We start from the raw sequence: 20,803 nt of genomic DNA on the forward strand, positions 1-20,803 counted from the left end.
TATCTAAGATTCACAGTGGACGGCCAACACTATCAGTTCAAGGTTCTCCCATTCGGGGTAACCACAGCACCCAGGCTCGTTACAAAGTGTCTCGCGGTGGTAGCTGCACACTTGCGAAGACAGCAAATCCATGTGTTTCCATACCTGGACGACTGGCTGATAAAAGCCAAGTCACACAGTCAGTGTGTTCATCCCACTCACCAAGAATTCTACTGCTACACCACTTGCTGTTCACAATCAACCACGCCAAGTCAACAGCCATCCTACCTACATCAGTATCTAGGGGCCACCATAAACACTTCCAAAGCTCTAGCATACCCCAATCCAGCCGGATAGCAAGTATGCAAACCCTCGTCACAAAATTTCTTCCACAACACTCCCTTCCAGTTCGAGTGTTTATGCAGCTCATAGGAATGCTGGCTTCTTGCATTTTCATAGTGCCTCACCCAAGACTTCAGATGTGCCCCTTACAAGAATGTTTAGCACGTCAGTGGAATCAGGCTCAAGGTCAACTTACAGATCTGTGTTGGTGGACAGACGCACACATCGCTCTCTGCAGTGGTGGAACACACAAAACCTTTCCAGAGTGCGGCCATTCCTAGAGCCAGTTCCACAGATAGTGTTAACAGCGACGCACCACTCACAAGTTGGGGAGCCCATTACTTAAACCATACAATTCAAGGCAAGTGAACCACCCAAAAAAAACTGCTCCACATCACTAACCTAGAATTACTAGCAATATTTCTAGTGTTGAATTTGTTCCAAGCACAACAAAACAACTGTCCTAGTCCGCACGGACAATATGATCGCAATGTATTACATACAAAAACAAGGAGGAACAAACTTGTTGCAGCTGTCTCAGCTAACACAAAGTATATGGGGATGGGCCATTCCACAAAATGTATGTCTTCTTGCAGAACATCTTCCAGGAGTGCACAATCAGATTGAGGATCTGCTCAGTCGTCAGACACAGCAGATCCACGAATGGGAACTTCATCCTCAAGTTCTTCAACAATTTTTCCACATGTGGGGCCACCCAGACAGATCTGTTCGCCACACATGCAAACGCAAAATGCCCATCCGTCGACGCCAGGTTTCCACACCCGCTGTCCAAGGGCAATGCGATATGGATGAACTGGTCAGGCAGATTTGCGTACGCTTTTCCACCAATCCCACTCATTCCACTAGTAGTATGCAAGCTCAAGCAGCAGTCTCTCAAAATGATCCTAGTTGCTCCCACATGGGCACGGCAACCATGGTTCACAACACTCCTCGAACTCTCAGTAGTTCTTCACCAAAAATTACATCCCTCCCCAGCACTGCTAACACAGAACCATGGTTCCTGATGTCCTAGAGTTTGGTTACCTTAACCTCCCACCGGACTGTATGAACATTATCAAAGAAGTCAGACGCCCTACTACTAGAGCATGCTATGCAGCCAAATGGAAACATTTCGTCATTTACTGCAATTGCGACAAAATTGACCCACTAGATGCTTCAATTCAAAACCTCATTTGCTATTTACTGCATCTACAAAGATGTGATCTAGCTTACTCATCCATAAGATTACATCTGGCTGCCCTTGCCGCCTACCTACAAAAGAGACAATATTTGCCATTGTTCAGAGTACCTGCTATCAAAGCTTTTATGGAAGGCCTTATAAGAATAATTCCACCCACACTGCCACCCTCTCCAGTGTGGAATTTAAACATTGTACTTTCTAGGCTCATGAACCTTTGCACAATGTGAACTGCAGTTCCTTACAAGGAAAGTAGCTTTCCTTGTCGCAATCACCTCTTTCAGGAGAGTAAGTGAGATCCAGGCTTTAACCATACAAGAACCATTCTTACAAATAAAATCCAAACCTCCTTCCCAAAGTAATCTCTGCTTTTCATTTTAATCAATCTGTGGAGTTACCAGTATTCTTTCAAAACCCAGATTCCATAGCAGAGAGAGCGCTTGACGCACTAGAGGTAAAAAGAGCTCTACATTATTACATTGACAGTGCTAAACCTTTTAGAAAGACAAACCAACTGTTTGTAGCCTTCTCTCCACTGCATAAAGGAAACCCCATCTCTAAAGCTGGAATTGCCAGGAGGATAGTTAAATGCATTCAAATATGCTACCAAAAGGCAAACCGCATATTAACAATTCCCCCTAGAGCACACTCTACCCGTAAACTAGGGGCATCCATGGCATTTTTAGGGAACATTCCCCTAGAAGACATTTGTAAGGCAGCTACATGGTCTACTACACACACCTTCACCAAACACTATTGTCTAGATGTGCAGGCAAAGCAACAGGCTTCTGTAGGCCAGGCTGTTCTTAAAACACTTTTCATAACCACTGCAACATATACAGGTGACCACCGCTAAGAGAGCCACTGCTGTACAGTCTATGCAAAAGTATGAATTCTGCAGCTCGTATGCCTCGAACAGAAAATGCCACTTACCAGGCATGGCATGAAGAGCTGCAGAATATCATACGCCCACCTGCCTCCCTGGGACCTGTATCTGTTCCAGTGTTATCTAACTTGGATACATTCACATGGACATCTTTTCTGTTTCCTACAAACTCCATCATTTCCCATCATGGCGAAAAACAATCTAGGGATGGAGTTGATGCCCATGCGCACTATCGTCCAAGGGAGGAGTCACCTATCTTGTGACTACAAAGACTTCCTCCAAGACAACAACAAGGTGCAAATATCAGAGCCAACACCAGGTGGCGATCTATGCAAAAGTATGATATTCTGCAGCTCTACATGCCAAGAACAGATGCATACTTGTAAGTAGCATTTTCCGTGTGTGTGTGTATGTATATATATGTGTGTGTGTGTGTCTGTGTGTGTGTGTGTGTCTGTGTGTGTGTGTGTGTGTGTATATATATATGTGTATATATATATATATATATATATTCATTGAAAAAACAAAAGGTTACAGGGATTTTATAGTTAGGTTGACGTATTACCCACACAAAACCATAGAAACTAAGAAGTTATAGTTATACTTGTGTTAAGAAACTATAGCTTGTGGCTTAAAGTTACTTACCGCCATGAGTTATAGTTTCTTCAGATAAGAATAGCAATCTTTTCAGTGAATTTCCATGTTTAAATTTTTTTTTATATAATACATACAGTACATTAATACAACCACCGCCATGCTCTGTTTTCGGCCGTGGGCAGCTGGGGATGGCCGCAGGGCATAGCCTGCGGCCAACCCTCCTGCATTCACCTAACCTCAAGCTGCACACGAGATTCACCATGCGCACCAGGGGTATGGTGTGTGAGGCTTTTTTCCCCCCAATTGGGCTTAGGATTCACGGGTACTCTTAGGGGATCATCCGCAGAAGATGCGCATGTCTAGATATCTATACATTTCCTTCTTTAATAACGCCCAAACTACTGAACAGATTTACCCCAAATCACAAAAAGCACAATCTGCGGACGGGAATCTAGCTTTCTGCCCAGTGTGCTGTAATTCCGCTCAGTGGTTTGGCCTGTAGCCGGGTCTAATATTAGCAAATTCCTATAGACATTGCACAGGGACAAAGCATGTTGGAACCCCCTGCCCCCTTTTTCTCAGCCCTCGCTTCTCCAATCACCCGGAAACTTTCTAGACCGCAGCTGAAGTAAGTTGCACGTGAAAATTTCATGATCATTCTTCAAACGGCGCCAAAGTTATTAGCAAAAAAAAAAATATATATATATATAGATTTTTTTTTTTTAAACAATAGTTAAAGTGACGTTATAGTTGGGTGACAATTTCAGGTAAAACATGCTGTTTTAAACATACAGAACCACTGAAATTCACTGGTTATAGTTATTTCGAATAACTATACCTCATGCCCCCGCCATGCAGTGTTTTCTCATCAGTAATTTCGGATATTATCAATGGCGTTGTAGAAGATGTCATGAGTGATGTAATATGTGGAGTAATTAAGAGTGCATGGCACGGGCGCAAGTTAATTGAGATAACTATATCTGGTAAATTTAAATGGTTTTAACTAACATCTTCACAAAACTATAACATCACTAGGGCATTAGTGGCACTCCTTGAAGGAGCAGTAAGTAATAAATAAGTGGCCGTGTCCTCTCATTTATTATTCACTTTTTGCCTGAGGCACCCGGTTCTTTTTTGTCATAGGGTGCCGCAGGGGGAATCTGAGGGGGCCGCAGGGGGAATCTGAGGGCCCTCACTGCAAGCAGCCCCATGTCTCTGAGTCATGCAGGAGCTGGCATTTAATTTTTTTTTATTTAAGCGATGCCATGGTGCCCAGCCGGAGCACCCCAGACCATTATTTTTCTTGGATCCGCAAAGGGAGCCCCAGGCCCCCACCACCCCACCATCTTCCTGCAGTAGCCGACCTCCTCACGTTTTTCTTTTTATTCTTTTTTTTTTATTTTTTAGGTGGGGTGCCCCCATGCCCCCCTGGGGTGTACCACAGCAGGTCCCTCATTGGGGAAATACGAGGGGAGGCCCAGGGCCCCTGCAGCACTGCCAACTTCCCCGCTTGCACCCATCCCGGGTGCTGTGGGAGCCGGCATTGCTCCCATCTAGCAGGGACAGTTTTATTTTGCTCCTGCCAGGCCAGCGCAGTTCACTGTATTTCCCTGCCTGAAAGTGCGGGCAGGGAAAAGCTTTGTTCTCCCACCTTGTGGGAGAAGCTTTGTGCTTCTGCCAGGTGGGAGTACATTACACTTTCCCTGCTGCGCTGCCTGCTCTATCACTGCTGAGCAAGCCTCAGGCAATGGGGTCCCTGGGGAAATCTGTGGCTCAGGGAGGGGGCTTCGTGGCCCGCCTCCCTATTTGGTTCGTTGCAATCCGAGGAATATGGTCCCCATGGAAATCTTGAAATATATACATACAGAGTGAAAGATAATGTTGATTTGTGGATGAATGTAATCATGCAGTTATCTTCCATTTCAAATTGAAAAGTACCTAAAAATGTAAGAAACAAAGTTAAGTGGATGAGAATTGGCTGTTAGTTTTCTCATCATGTAACTAGGGAGAAATTTCCCCATGGGTTCCTGAATGCATTTAATTTAAATGTGCCCTACGTGGCTTTTCATTGCATTTATTTCATTTACAAATTGCAGTTTTACATCTCTTCTAGTAAACCTGATCCTGAATGCATTTTAGCAAATGAAGCTAATTTACCTTGTCTGGCACTTTTTATTTTATAGTTGCTGAAAATTAAGCAGATGGACCTGATAGTGAAGAGGCCTAAAAAAGTGTTATTTGAGTTTCGCTATTTCCTATATAGTAAAAATGCACACAGTTTAACTTCTATGTATAGTTTATAAGGTTGCATAGTTTAAAAGCTCACCATATCTATAAAGCTTTTGTCCCAAGCAGACTAATTTGAACATGTTTTCTCTTTAGCGATCCTAGCATATTAAAGTCTGGTACGTGTGGGGATTTAATCTAGATTTTTTACAGAGGTTGTGAAATTAGATTGAGTCTTGAATCTGATTGTCTTAAAAAAAATGAAATTATACCTTTCTGATGGATAATTTTAGCAGATTCCTCTCCTTTATAATATTCCCCAGGCGACAGACTGGATCTGGAAGTTTTCCCAGCTGTGCTCCTGCATGCCGCTAGGTGTGGCTGTGCAGCACAGTGTTTTCCCGATTCCACCATGGCATATTAGTGCCTCCCTTATGCGTTAACCTTAATCCGGTTCTATGTGTGCCTTGGAATAGAGATCTGGAGCTTCCCCCGTTTCTCGTGAGTTGACGATTTTCACCAAGTTGAATTCCAGTGTGCAAGGGAACGATGTCCTCTCCAAAGAATAGAGGGTTCAAACCAAGCCTTGACTATTGGAAATCGATTTCAAAACTATGTCGATAAACATCCAAAGAAGCACAGACCTTGCATAAGTCCCTCTCCTGCTCCAAGTTGAAGGTGCAGACCCATTTCTGTTCTCAAGGCCATTTCAGCGATAGGTCCTCTTCGTGGTCTAAGTCGTTTGGTAATTTAAAGTCCAAGTCAATGAAGAATGTATAAGAAGTTGAAAAGGATTGAGGCATTCCGGAAACTAATGTTCTCTTTGACCAGCCTAGGCTTAAGGTTGGTTTTTTCAGTCTTCCTATTATGCCGTTATACGCACACCCTCTGGGATATGGCCACCAACACCTTGCTGGCAATCCCAGAGGAGTGTAGGGTTTCCTTGCGTAACACTATTTAAGATGAATGAATCAAGACATTTGTAAAGCACGCTACTCACCTGTGAGGGTCTCAAGGTGCTTGGGGGGGTGCCTGCTTCTACTGCTTGAACAGCCAGGTCTTGAGTAACATCCTGAAGGTAAGTAGGTCTTCCGTCTGCGGTAGGAGGATGGGGAGGGTGTTCCAGGACTTGGCGGCAAGGTAGGAGAATGATCTGCAGCCTGTGGTCGCTCTCCGGATGCGGGGGGCGGTGGTGAGGGCGAGGGCGGCAGACCGGAGCTGGCGGTTCGGGGTGTAGAAGGTGAGTCGTTTGTTGAGATATGCTGGTCCGGTGTTGTGGAGTGCTTTGTGTGCGTGGGTGAGGAGCTTGAAGGTGATCCTCTTGTTGATGGCAAGCCAGTGCAGGTCTCTCAGGTGGGGTGTGATGTGGTGAGACAGGTCGAGGATCAGGCATTCTGTATGCATTGCAGTCGTTTCAGCAGTTTGGCCGGAGCTCCCGTGTAGAGGGCGTTTCCGTAGTCCAGTCTGCTGCTGACGAGGGCCTGGATGACCGTTCTTCTAGTGTCAGTGGGGATCCACCTGTAGATCTTTCGGAGCATGCGGAGGGTGTTGAAACAGGAAGATGAGACAGCGTTGACTTGCTTGGTCATGGAGAGTGTTGAATCGAGGATGAATCCCAGGTTTTGTGCGTGGTCGGTGGGTGTTGGAAGTTCTTGAGGTCCTTGGGGTCTGCTTTGGGTTTCTTGAGCAGGATGTTGATCTCGGCGTGCTTCCAGCTCTCCGGGAAGATCGCGGTCTTGAAGGAGATGTTGATGGCTTTGCAGAGATGGGGTGCGATGGTGGCGCTCGCTTTTTTGAAGATGTGGTGAGGACACCGGTCTGATGGGGAGCCGGAGTGGATGGTGCTCATGATTTTGATGGCATCGTTGATGTTGGTCCAGGTGAGTAGGGGGTCGCCTTGGGTGGTGGCCGTGGGGTTCTGAGGTGTCGTTGGCTGCTGTGGTAGACTGGTTGTCGAAGCTGTTGTGGATGTCTGCGATCTTGCAGTGGAAGGAGGAGGCCAGGGACTTGCACAGGTCTTTTGAAGGTGGGATGTGTTAGGTGCTGGAGCTGGGGTTGGAGAGTTCCTTCACAATGTTGAAGAGCTCTTTGCTGGTGTGTGCGTTGTTGTCGAGGCAGTGCTTGAAGGAGGTTCTGATGAGGTGGTGATGTTGGCGCATAGCTTTCTTGTGTGCTGCTTGGTTCTCTGCTGTCTGTTTGTGGCACCATTTCTTCTCCAGCTTTCGGCAGTTTTGCTTGGAGGTCCGCGGTAAACCAGCTGGCAGGCTTGTTGGTGCGGCTGTTGGAGGGGTTCTTGATCGGGACGAGGGTGTTGTCGCAGTCATTGATCCAGCGTCTGAGGTTGCTGGCGGCAGCGTCTGTGTCGGTGGGGTCTGTGGGTGGGCTTCGGGCGAGGGTGGTGTGTAGCTGGTCTTCGGTGATTTTGCTCCAGCAGCGGTGGGGGATCTGTTGGGTGCGGTGGTGTGTGGTAGGCTTCTCAAAGGTGAAGTGGATGCAGTGATGATTGGTCCAGTGGGGTTCGGTGGTATGGCTGAAGGAGACGTGGAAGCTTGCGGAGAAGATGGGATCAAGCGTGTGTCCGGTGGAGTGGCTGGGAGTCGTGACAAGTTGTTTGAGTCCGAGGTTGGCGAGGTTGTTGAGCAGGGTGGTGGAGTTGGTGTGGTTGTTGTTCTCGAGGTGGAAGTTCAGGTCCCTGAGGAGGATGTAGTCCGTGGACGCAAGGGCATGCGAACTGACAAAGTCGGCGATGGAGTTGCTGAACTGTGGTCTGGGTCCGGGGGGCCTGTAGATCAGAGTTCCTCTGAGGGTGGTGTTGGGATCAGTGCGGATCTGGAAGTGCAGGTGTTCGGCAGTGTTGAGGGTGTTGTTGGAGTTGGTTGAGACCTTGACTAGGATGCAGCTAAATATGTGATTTGGACTAGTCTGGATTACTTGGGGTGAGTGGTTTGCACAAGTATATTGCTCCATCATTATGCACGGATTGGATCCACAGGCTTTTCTGGAGATGTGTAGGCATCTCTCATGGATATGTTTTATGATAGATCCCAGCATTTTAGCAAAAAGACTGATTCTGCCCTTAAACGCTTTACGGGTAGTACACTGATTTTATGTATTTGGCCCTCCAGACAGATTCCTTATCAGTGTCGACCTTCCTTAGGCTAGTCCAGAGGTTGGTATATAGACAACTCCAGGCACCTTCACCCCCACCGCAACAGTCATCCCTGTCCTTTTGAGAGCAGGGACAGCAATTTAGAGGACATCTTGCAGTTTACCAGGTACCCTATGTCATCGGCCCCCAAGCCTCTTTAGATTGCTCTTAGCGCCGCACAACTGCCCTGTGGGAGGTAGGATCCAACGATTTCTCCAAGGGTGACAGTCCATAACATCTGACAATTAACTACTCCGGGCCATCCAACATGGCTTTGTCGTTCTGTTTCTTTCCAACACTCTGCAGTTTCCCACAAACATCAGAGCAGCTATTAGAGAAGCATCTATCCATCTTATTTCAAGAGATGGGAGCAGTACTGTTCAAAGAGGTTATCAAGAGGGATCCTGTTTTGGAAATAGGAAAGGGATATTACTCTCATGCCAAAGAAGGATTGAGGCCTTTGTCCTATTCTAGACCTATACCCTCCTTCCTGTGGAAGGACAAATTCAAAATTCTCACACAGCCAAGGTTCTGTGTACCCTGGATTGTAGCCAGGTCCTTGCAGGACGCATTCTATCATGTGCCTGTCCTGCAGTCTCACAAATGTTACCTGCGGTTCTAGTTTAGCCAGGAGCATTTTCAGTTTGCTGTGCCCCCCGTCAGCTTTACCACCGCTTCTTGGGTGTTCACAAAAGTGATACCAGTGTTCCCCTACCTCAGCGACTGGCTGCTGAAGACAGCCTCACTGCAGTCAGTCGTGGACCACCTCCGTATGACTGCGAACCTCCAGACATCGGTGCACTTCTCGAGCAGCGAGCCAAAGTTACACCTGACTCCTTCGCAAAGACTCATCCTGGTTTTGGAGGAGACAGCACAGATTTGCAGTGGTGGTTTCTCAACTATAACCTGACCAGCAGCAGACACCTCTCTCTTCCCCGTACAGAGCGGACAGTGGTGGTGACTGATGCATCACTGCTGGATAGAGGAAGGTTGTGTTGGAGAGGTAGAGATTAGAGGGCTCTAATCTCTGGCTGAAATCTGGCTCCATATCAATCTGTTGGAATTGTAGGCGATTCGCCTGACATTGAAGGCCTTCATGCCATCTGTCAAAAGGAGGCTGCTGCAGGTTTTCACAGACACCACTGTGTAGTGGTACTGCAGCAAACGATGGTATGAGGTTCTTCCTCCTGTGCCAAGAGATGTTGCACCTCTGGAGTTGACCGAAGCATCAGGCCATCTCTCTAACCGTGAACTACCTGGCAAGATCTTTGAATGGCAGTGCAGACGAACTCAGCTGGCGGGAAAGCAGTGCAGGGTATCTTTTGACAGAGGGGAGAACCCTGTCTGGATCTTTTTGCCACGGTCAAGAATGTACAGTCTCACAATTCAATGTATTGGAGTTCTCAAAGCTCTCTCTAGGAGAGGCATTCTGGCCAGCTTAGAGCCCAGGGCTCACTTATGCTTTTTTGCCTCTGCCTCTCTTGCCCAGAGTTCTGAAGAAGATCATCTGGAGCGACCAGGCCCAAGTTCTTATAATAGCTCCATATTTGCCAGGCAAGTATGGTACCCGGACCTTGTTGGCATGAACATCTGTCCTACAATCAAGCTACTGCTTTGGAGGATCTGCTGTCGCTGCAACAAGGCAAGGTCTTACACACAAAGCTGCACAATCTACACCTCAATGCGTGGAGATTGAGCAGCAGCAATAGACTGTGTTCAATCTTCTACTTGAGTTTGTGAAGATAATCGTTGCGGTCAGGCATCACTCTACAAAGTCCATTTATGCCAGACACTCTGACAGAATTATGGCCAAGGATGGAAATCGCAATACTGACACCTTATAAACAAAACAGTTGAATGTGTTATTCTTTGTTTTGTATTTGGCCCAGCAAGGCCTTGCAGTAGGCCCTTCTAAAGGTTATTTATTGTCCTTTTGGCCTTTCTGCGTTTGCTGGGCCAATTGTCCTTGTTTAAATACCCTGTTGTAATGCCGACTATTATAGGTTTGTTACAGACATTTCTTTCTAAACCATTTGCGATACCACAGTGGGATCTTAATTTGTTCCTGACATTCCTCCTGTGCACCTCCTTCGCGCCAAAGTAAAGCAGCTCCTTTTATCTCCAGATTTAAAAAAACTGTTGTTCTCTTTGCAATCACTCACTCATTGCATAAATAAGCTCCACGCTCTCCACCACCTTCTTCCTGGAGTAATCTATCATCTTGCAGATCTTCTTTGTTCTGCATCACCCCTTGAAAGAGTAAGAGAGACTCCCTTTGCTGGACCCCAAAAGAGCCATAAGGTTTTACATTGATTGAACCAAATACCATTGGGTGGACAATCCGCTTCTTTGTCAGGTTAATAGTTCTCTAAATAAATATCTGCTACGTATTGGCCAAGAAGCACCACCCGGAAGTACTAAGGGCTCACTTTGCCAGGGCCTATGCTGGGACCCCTGCGTTGGTACTCCGATTGGATGTTCTTGGCATCTGTCAGGCCATTACTTGGGTGTCAGTGCATACATTCATGAGCACTGTTGCCTTGACCGCCTTGTCAGAAGAAAGGGTATTTCACCTGTTCAGTCCTGCAGGACTTTTTGGTGTTAGCCCACTCCGCAGACCTTCCATCTTTGAGAGGTACTGCTTTGGTATGTAGTCTAAGAGTGAGAAATCTGCATTTTAAGTGTCCACCAGAAGAGCAAGTTACTTACCTTCAGTAGCACTCTTTCTGTTGGATACTCTGTATAGCTGCAGATTCCTCACCGCTCTCTCTCATTCCCGTTCTGTGTAGTGACCTCCTTTTTGCCAACTAAAAAGGTCCCAAATTACAGATCTGAGCACTGGCACCTCTAATTGTTTGTGCTCTGCGTCCAAGGGCACAGAAAGAGTCAAGCAATAACTGGATATCCATGTTCAGGGTGGTGCTTATTTGCGACTCTGTTCAATCAATTAAAGGGTAGATCGGGCCAACACTGAGCCGTGCGTGGCACAGGAGCACTGCTGTGAAAACATCCAGATCCAGCCTGGCACCTCTGGAATATTCTAAGAGTGAGCAGTCTAAAGATGGAGTATTCACCAGAAAAAGTGTTACCAGAGGTAGGCAACTTGTTCGTTTTGCATGGTCCCTTTTACTACAGGCCATGTGAGCTTGTGGACAAAATGTACTCTTGTAGTATGTCAGGGTTTATTTATGTATGTTTTTTTCAACAGGAAAATGTTGGCCTATGATCGACGTTCTGAACCACGGGTTGGGGAAAGAGTACCATATGTCATAGTGTATGGTACACCAGGAGTGCCTCTCATACAGCTGGTGAGGCGACCTATCGAGGTCCTTCAGGATCCCAATCTAAGGCTGAATGCTACATACTACATTACAAAACAAATCCTCCCACCACTGAACAGACTTTTATCCTTGATTGGTGTTGATGTATTCAGCTGGTATGACGAATTGCCACGGGTAAGCATCAGAATTTTAATTTGTACTGTTCTCATGTTGATTTAAGTTGAATTACCATTGTCTGTATTGCAGGGTTGAATTAATTTGTGTTTTATCGAAATAGAGTAACTTGTATTAACCCTAAAATTAGAAACCTTTTGTTTAAGGCTTGAGTTTTTTAAATTACCTTGATGAAATGGTCCTCCACATTCATTGACTACGGGTTTGGGAGACACAGGAAACTGTCAAAGAATGTAGCTCGTTTTAAGCAGTTTTCTTTACTCTCCCAGGAGTGTTACTTTGGACAGACTCTTTCGCTCCACTTGGCCCTGTCATAGTGACGTATAATGAGAACTGGCAGCGACAGCAATATTTTTGGGGGGGTTTCATTCCTTACTAAGATCTTGAGCTGCTCCCTCATGAGGCCTTCTTTTGCTCATGTTGAAAGAATCAGTCTACAGTGAGAACAAGTAAATTGTGGAAATTCAATGTATAAAAATCTGTCCTTTTCTGCAAAATTTCAAACAAAAAACTTTAATCATCAATTGTCATAACAGTGATGATTCATACAAAATTCTTGAGGCAATCTATAGCCCTGTCAGCAGTGGTTGACAGAAGATGTAAAGTACTAATTGGTGGCAATGAAACATCACTGATATTGTTGGCTCTCTGTGTGTCATTCAACACCTTTGGCAGCAATCAGTCATTGAGGGTTTGATTTAGAGTTTGGTGGGAAAGTTATCCAGTATTATGGGTGTCTTTCATAGATTCACATGCCTGAATCATTCCCCGTCGTCGAGATGGGAGTCCCCGGTATATAGAAAAGTAATGTCCTATAGACATACATAGAGAAAAGTAGGCATAAGGGCCTTGCCTTAGTTGCCTATCTATGTCCTTTTGTAAAAAGGACCAAACTCTAGAAGGTAGCCAATCCGCTACCACCTCCCTCTAGAACCTTCCTGCCAGGAGCCTCAGTCTCTCAGATTTTCTACCGCACGTTGTGCTAGGGAGTCTCCACCTGAGCTCTCCTCAGGTTTCCTGAATTTATCTCTTTTCCTCACAGAAATTGGATATTTTCTTCTACAAACAACAATGACTGATCAACAGAAGAAAGGGCTTTTCAGAGCCTGCTCATCTTGTGGTAAGAAGAGACTGCACGTCGATGACAAGCATGAAACTTGCCTCTACTGTCTTTATCCTGATCATTCTCCAAAAGAATGTAGGATTTGTAGAACATTCTCTACAAAGACACTTAAAGACAGGGAAGGTAGACAACTCCTCTGGTTGAACAGACTCAAAACCAGAGATGATGTACTGTCTTCAGAGGAAGGTGAAATGGCTTCAGTTTCATCAAAACTGTCCATGAAGAGGCCACGAGTTGCTTCCCCTAGCCCTGCAGACGTTCCTCCTAAAAAGGCTTCCTCAAAGTCTTCTGAGGTACACTCCGTCACGTCTGCGAAGGAGGTTCCCACCTTCAGAAAGCCACCTCAGTCATCGACGACGAGTTCGTCGACGCTTTCTTCAAGAAAAACAGCCTTTGTCTCCACATCGACGACCACGGTGTCAACGACGATAGCGTCGTCAGCCTCTTCATCTACGACGACGATAACTCAATCGTCGACGGCGGGTAAGCCACTGTCATCGATTATACTTATAAAAAAGCAATCGACGTTGCTTTAAGTTCCGTCGACGGCATCGTCGACGACAACACCGTCGCCGACGAAACAAAAACCGTCGACGCCTGCACCGACGACGATGACGCCATCGACATCTGGCGCACCGTCGACGAAGACATCGACGACGGTAAAGGCATCGTCGACGTCGAAGACACCGTCAACGACCACACCGTCGACTACGAAGGTGCCGTCGACGCCCACACCGTCGACGACGAAGGTACCGTCGACGACCACACCGTCGATGACCACACCGTCGACTAAGGGACCGTCGACGGTCCCTTCGTCGACGGTCCCTTCGTCGACGGTCCCTTCGTCGACGGTCCCTTCGTCGACGGTCCCTTCGTCGACGGTGTGGTCGTCGACGGTACCTTCGTCGTCGACAGTGTGGTCGTCGACGGCACCTTCGTCGTCGACGGTGTGCTCGTCGACGGTGTCTTCGACGTCGACGACGGGAACGCCGACGACCTCACCGTCAGCGATCGAAAAACAATCGGCGCCAGCACCGTCGACGACACCGACGACGACAACATCGTCGACGCCATGGAAGAAATCAGAATTGATTCCACCAAAAAAGAATAATAAAAATACTATTACGCCAGATCTAACATCCCCAAGTAGGGTACAAAGATTACCCCCATCTTGTCTCCTACAGGATGATGAATCAGAAGATGACCAGTATGATCAAGCTACTAGTCCTTCAGATCTCATTGTCAAGTGCCAGAGCACAGATGAAGATGAAGATGATGTCGTTTTTACGGAGGAGACCGTACATACACAAGTCCAGACACAGGTCACTCCTATGGTCTGCCTTCCAGTATCTATAGTCTCAGATCTTCAATTCTTGATCGAAGGCTACAAAAAACGATTTCCTGAATCGCCAACTGCCCCTTCAAAGGAGAAATCTCCAGCATCATCCAAACCGCACCCATCTCCAAAGATAAGACCACCACCTTTGGATATCCCTCAGGAGAGAGAAACGGTTCATAATGTTCAGTCCTCTGCCGACGAGGGCGGGGAACCAGAAGAAGGGGAGGTACGGGACGACCTGTCCAATAACAGAGATGATGAGGATTATATCGCTAATTCTCCGGCCACACCTGAACCCCATACTTCGGAATCCCCACCAGTGGACATTGGCGGATTCCACAATTTGGTGGAAAGAGCAGCCACGAGATTCCACATGACAATGGAATCACATGAAACAGACTGTTTCCTATATGATTTTAAAGAAAGATCAAAAAGACAGCCATATCAATTCCCATAATTGATCACATATGGGAACAAGGTCAGCAATTGATGCAAACACCAGCATCAGTCTCCGTAGTAGTGCCCAGACTGGACAAGAAGTATAAGGCACCAACAACAGCACCTACATGCCTTAATGCACATCCCAAACCAGATTCTGTAGTCACCCAGGCGGCTCAAAAGAACTCTAGAAATCCGTCCTCTCCACTGTCAGCACCACCAGACAAGGAGGGCAGGAAACTAGACGGCATAGGCAAACGTTTTTCAACCACGTAAGCCATGACTATCAAAGTAGCTAACGCCATTGCGCTACTAGGGAGATACAACAGGCAATTGTGGGAAGACATAGTCCCATACCTGACAGAAATACCTGAAGACTTAAAGGAGGAGGTCCAATCGCTCCTAAAGGAGGGACAAACGTCAGCATCAGAAATCATTGATTGCGCTGTAGATGTCGCAATGACAGGATTCAGACAGCTGGCAGGTGCAGCTGTCTTGCGAAGACAAGGGTGGCTCAAAGCAACATCCTTCCGCCAAGAAGTCCAAACTAAGGTCCTAGACATGCCCTATGACGGACAACACCTATTTGGTGAGAAAATAGACGAGGCCCTACAGGCAATCAAAAAAGATACAGACACGGCACGAGCTCTTGGCACGTTGCAGTTCAAAAACCAGTCCTTTCGAGGAAACGGGTAGAGGTCAGCCCTCTTACAGAGGATCATACCAAGGAAAATCCTCATACTCCTATAATCAAGGCCGATCACAATACCAGCAACGGCAACAGCCGCAAGGTCGCCAGACCTCCTACGGGAGATCAAACTTCAGAGGCAAAAACCAGAGGAAACCAGCAGGCGGACGCCAATGACCGTTTCCACCAGCCAGTCCCTCCACCATCTCATTCTTTCAAAATTGGAGGCAAATTAACACACTTCCTCCACAATTGGAGATCAATAACAACGGATCGGTGGGTGCTCCAATTAATCCAATACGGACACTCAGTTCAATCCCCCCGATAACTCCTCCTCGCAAGATTCAACACAGACACCTAAGACTACTCCTTCAAGAAATTTCATCAATGTTGAAGAAAGGAGCAATAGAGCGAGTCCCATCAGCTCAAAAAAGGAAGGGATTTTATTCCCGCTTCTTTCTAATACAACAGAAAAGGAAGAAATGGAGGCCCATACTAGATCTCAGGGCACTCAATACATTCTTGAAGAGCCAATCGTTTCGGATGGTGACCCTTCAGGAAATCTTGGAATCTCTAGAGGAAGGCGACTTTATGACGTCTTTGGACCTGCAAGACGCATATTACCACATCCCAATACACAGGCGCCACAAAAAATTCCTAAGATTCGCAGTAGCAGGGCAGCACTACCAATTCTGTGTCCTCCCATTCGGCCTCAAATCGGCGCCTCGCATTTTCACAAAGTGCCTCTCTCCAGTGTCAGCTTTCCTACGTCAGCAGGGACACCAGGTCTTCCCCTACCTGGACGACTGGCTAGTGAAAGCACCATCTATGGCAGGCGCACAAATGTCTTCCAACGCCTGTCTCAATATTTTCAAACAGCTGGGCCTGACACTCAATCACGAGAAGTCATCCTTACAGCCCTCCAGAGTTATAACTTTTCTAGGGGCAACTCTAAATACAACATCTTCAAAAGCATTCCCATCGCAGGAAAGGAAACACAAACTAATTACTCTGGCCACCGCAGTGGCTTCGAGGAACACCATCCGAGTACGTACTTTCAAGTCCCTCCTAGGGATGATGTCCTCGTGTATACTACTCATTCCTCACTGTCGGCTCAGAATGCGCCCCCTCCAAGAGGCCTTGACCAAATAGTGGACTCAGTGTACAGGCTCTTTCGAGGATCACATCGTGATTACTCAACAAATCACCAAAGCCTTACTCTGGTGGAGGACATCCACGAACCTATTGCAAGGACTAACGTTCCTGCTGCCTGCAATTCCACATGTCATAACTACAGATGCCTCTCTAGAAGGATGGGGAGCAGTCCTTCAAGAATTACAAATCAGTGGCAAGTGGACAGACCAAGAGAGGAAACTCCACATCAACCTCCTAGAACTGAGGGCAGTTTTCCTATCTCCCCAGGCCTTCCTCCCGCGCATCAAAGACTCAGCAGTGCTTGTAAGAACGGACAACACGACAACAAAGCACTACTTGAACAAGCAGGGAGGGACACGTTCGCTGACACTATCTCGCGAATCGCAAAAAATTTGGAACTGGCTAGTACTCCACAATATCAAGCTAACAGCAGAGCATGTCCCAGGCAAAGACAACGTCATAGCGGACGCTCTGAGCAGACAGAGGTCTCTGTCCCACGAATGGGAACTCAACCAAACAGTTCTGAACGACATTTTCTCAAAATGAAGGGAGACCGCAGATCGACCTCTTTGCCACCGGGGAGAACGCCACAACTTCGCAAGCTAGCATCCCCAATCGCGGTCACTAGGAAATGCATTTTCCATCGCCTGGTGCAACGTGTTTGCGTACGCATTGCCTCCATTTCCCCTGATAACCAGAGTCATTCGGAAAATTAAAACGGAGCGCTGCACACTGATTCTCATTGCCCCGTACTGGCCGAGGCAGCATTGGTTCACGGACCTTCGTCGCCTCTCAGTCCAACCATCAGTCCATCTGGGCCAGCATCCATCCCTGCTCACGATGTCCAAAGGCCAAGTACTCCACCCGAATCTGAAATCTCTCAGATTATCGGCATGGCTCCTGAGTACCGAGAGTTCTACCAACTAAACATTCCGCAGGAGTGCAAGGATGTCCTAGCGAAGGCAAGAGCAGACAGCACAAACAAAACCTATTCCTTGAAATGGAAACGCTTTTGCGCTTGGTGTATGGACAAAGATCTCCATCCCTTTCGGATCACTCCGGAGCAGCTCCTACCATATTTATTACACCTGGCACAATCGGGACTTGTCCATGCCTCTATCAGAGTTCATCTGGCAGCAATCTCCCGCTTTACAAGAACTTCAAAAGGACCCTCTCTCTGGTCCCACAGATTAATAAAGCAATTCCTTAAAGGGCTCTACAGATCCTTTCCTCGGCCACGCAGAGTTCCACCAACATGGCACCTTAATGTGGTACTCAACCAATTAATGAAACATCCGTTTGAGCCCATCCACAGGGCTGATATCAAATACATTTCATGGAAAACAGACCTACTTTTGGCTCTGACCTCAGCTAGACGGGTCAGCGAGCTACAAGCTCTTTCCATTCAAGATCCCTTCATGCAGTTCAAGGAAGATAGAGTGATTTTAAGAACTAATCCTCGCTTCATTCCTAAGGTCCCCTCGGACCTCCATTTAAATGAGCCACTAGTCCTCCGATCATTCTTCCCAAATCCCAGTACTGCAGCTGAACGATCCCTTCACTCTTTGGACCTAAAGAGATGTCTTAAATTTTACCTGGATAAAACAAAACATTTCAGGAAAACAAATCAGCTTTTCATCGCAGCAGACCAAGAAAAGGCATGCCACTTTCCAAACAAAGCATTTCACGATGGATATCCTCTGCAATTGCCTTTTGCCATGACAAAGCCGGACGACCATTACACTCCAAAGTCCGAGCTCATTCCACAAGAGCTGTGTCCACATCGGCGGCACTATTCGCTGGGGTGCCAATTCTGGACATTTGCAGGGCAGCGACCTGGAAGTCTCCGCACACATTTACCAGGCACTACTGCCTGGAAACGGAACTGATGCAGGATGCAGCTGTGGGCCAGGCTGTACTTCACCATCTATTCCAGTGAGATGAGCCTTCCTCCTTCCCACCATCCTTTGCTGGTATGCACATTTACTTCTTTATTCTGTTTACTTGTTGATGGTTGCTAGTCGTATGATATGTATTATCTCAGACTGCTTATACTGTCACATCACAAATGTGCATAATGTATTGCTTGCTACTCTGATTCAGGCATGTGAATCTATGAAAGACACCCATAATACTGGATAAGAAATGCGTTACTTACCTTTAACTGCAGTTATCCAGTATTGGTGTCTTTCATAGATTCACATGCAACCCTCCCGCCTCCCCAGGAAGGTCTCATCTCTCTCTATCATATATTACGCCTACCTAGCTTGGTGCGTACGAAAATCTGAGAGACTGAGGCTCCTGGCAGGAAGGTTCTAGAGGGAGGTGGTAGCTGATTGGCTACCTTCTAGAGTTTGGTCCTTTTTTACAAAAGGACATAGATAGGCAACTAAGCCAAGGCCCTTAGGCCTACTTTTCTCTATGTATGTCTATAGGACATTACTTTTCTATATACAGGGGACTCCCATCTCGACGACGGGGAATGATTCAGGCATGTGAGTCTATGAAAGACACCAATACTGGATAACTGCAGTTACATGTAAGTAACGCATTTCTTATTTTGTCATAAATATGACAGATATCCCTTCTGCCTTAATTATAAGTGCATCTCAGTTAAGAGTCGTACAAACGTTTGTACGACTCTTAACTGAGATTCATTATTCTCTGAATCAAGTCCCTTGTAGCATACTTTGACCTTAAACATCCAGTGCTCAAGCCTACAAGGGTGTATTGGGTTTCCCCTGCCTATATCACGTTAATTATAAGTGCGTTACCCTAAAACCCGTCCACCTGTCACAGTCCATCCCACGTGAGGTTGGGCTTACTCGCTAACTCACTCCGGAAAGTCCCTTTTCTATTTTCATTGATGAACCTGCCTTCCACAAAAAGCCCCTCCTCAGAAAAAGAAAAGCAGGGTCTACAACCTTTACACCGCGGTCAAAACACCGCGGTGCCATTACGACGCGTCTTTTACAACGCACGTCGTTACCACGACTTGCGCTGGAGGGCGCTCTAGACTAAGGAATAGTAGATTTACTATTCCAACACCTTCCCTACTGTACGTAGGCTGGAGTTGGAATAGTAAATCTTACTATTCCTAAGTCCAGCACCCTACAGCGCAAGTCGTGGTAACATCTTGGGTTGTAAAAGATGCGTTGTGATGTACCGCGATCATTTTGATCGCGTTGTAAAATCGTACATCCGAAAAGCAGTTTTCCTGTCTCTCACATAGACACGATCTGTAAAATGGATTACAAGGTATTTGTCACTGACTTTATATTTATAAATACCTGCAGGTACGCAATGCGCAAAACTCTGTGATGGCATATTGGTGGTGCAACATGTCAGATGTGGGGAATTCATGCCGGTTGGCAGTTTCGGACTGAAGCATTTCCTCTTCTTAGGGGGGGAAATGAAGCTTTAATTGGGCCTTGGGACTTGCTCCAGGTTACTGTTTAAAGTGCACCAAGGGGTTTATCTACAGTGACAAGATCTTACAAGATGAGACCTTGTCACAATCAGGAAGTGGCTGCTGACAGAGCAGGAATACCACTATCCTGTATCTAGCTATGGAGAGTCAGGAGGCTACTTAAAAGAGAAACTATGTTGAAGTGACTGAACAAAAAAGTTCTGACAAGTTCACCTTGTCCATGGCTGACCTCCAGTGTTTTAATGAGGAGGCTGTTTCATCTGATTTAGGTGAACCTGCTACAACAAAACAGGCAATAGACACCACTGAGGATGACCAGGACTCTGGCCCAAAAAGAAAGCATGTGCAGGGAGCACATTTCCATCATATTTTTATCCACATTAACGAAGTACTAGGTTTTGAACCTTCACAACTTCCTGAGGAAAGGTTTTGTTTTCGCAATTTTAGGAATGCAATCCAGACCAGATGCCCATCCATGATGTTTTGAGGCAAATGGTGCTTAAAGACTTCAGAGATGTGGTCAAGTCAAAAGTACCATGTTTCCTTAATAAAATATATTGTTTGGAAAACTTTGAATTGGACTTCCCTCAAATTCCTAAGGTGAATTCTATACTCTTCAGTATGGTATCCTCATCTCTGTTGGCTTCTGAGAAAGCATTACTGACAGATCCTGGGGATAAAAAAGTAGATCACAAAGTGTGTCACAAACCATGTTGAAAGATTTCCAAACACACTTTGATTGCTTGGAGGCAAAATAAGACCCTATTGACAATCATTGGTAACATGAGGTTATTGGAGA

General features: G+C 46.4%; 1 protein-coding gene across 2 annotated transcripts in view; it reads left to right on the forward strand.

Moving 5' to 3' along the window:
* Positions 1–20,803, forward strand: part of REV3L (REV3 like, DNA directed polymerase zeta catalytic subunit) — a 954,247-nt gene that overhangs the window by 856,352 nt on the left and 77,092 nt on the right. For both annotated transcript variants that reach the window (XM_078649145.1, XM_078649144.1), the window contains exon 30: positions 11,585–11,831. In XM_078649145.1, the coding sequence (XP_078505271.1) occupies positions 11,585–11,831 (247 nt within the window). The remainder of the gene's footprint in view (positions 1–11,584; positions 11,832–20,803) is intronic.

The sequence above is a fragment of the Lissotriton helveticus genome, chromosome 6 (assembly GCF_964261635.1).
Source record: "Lissotriton helveticus chromosome 6, aLisHel1.1, whole genome shotgun sequence".
In the NCBI taxonomy this organism is placed as follows: Eukaryota; Metazoa; Chordata; class Amphibia; order Caudata; family Salamandridae; genus Lissotriton; species Lissotriton helveticus.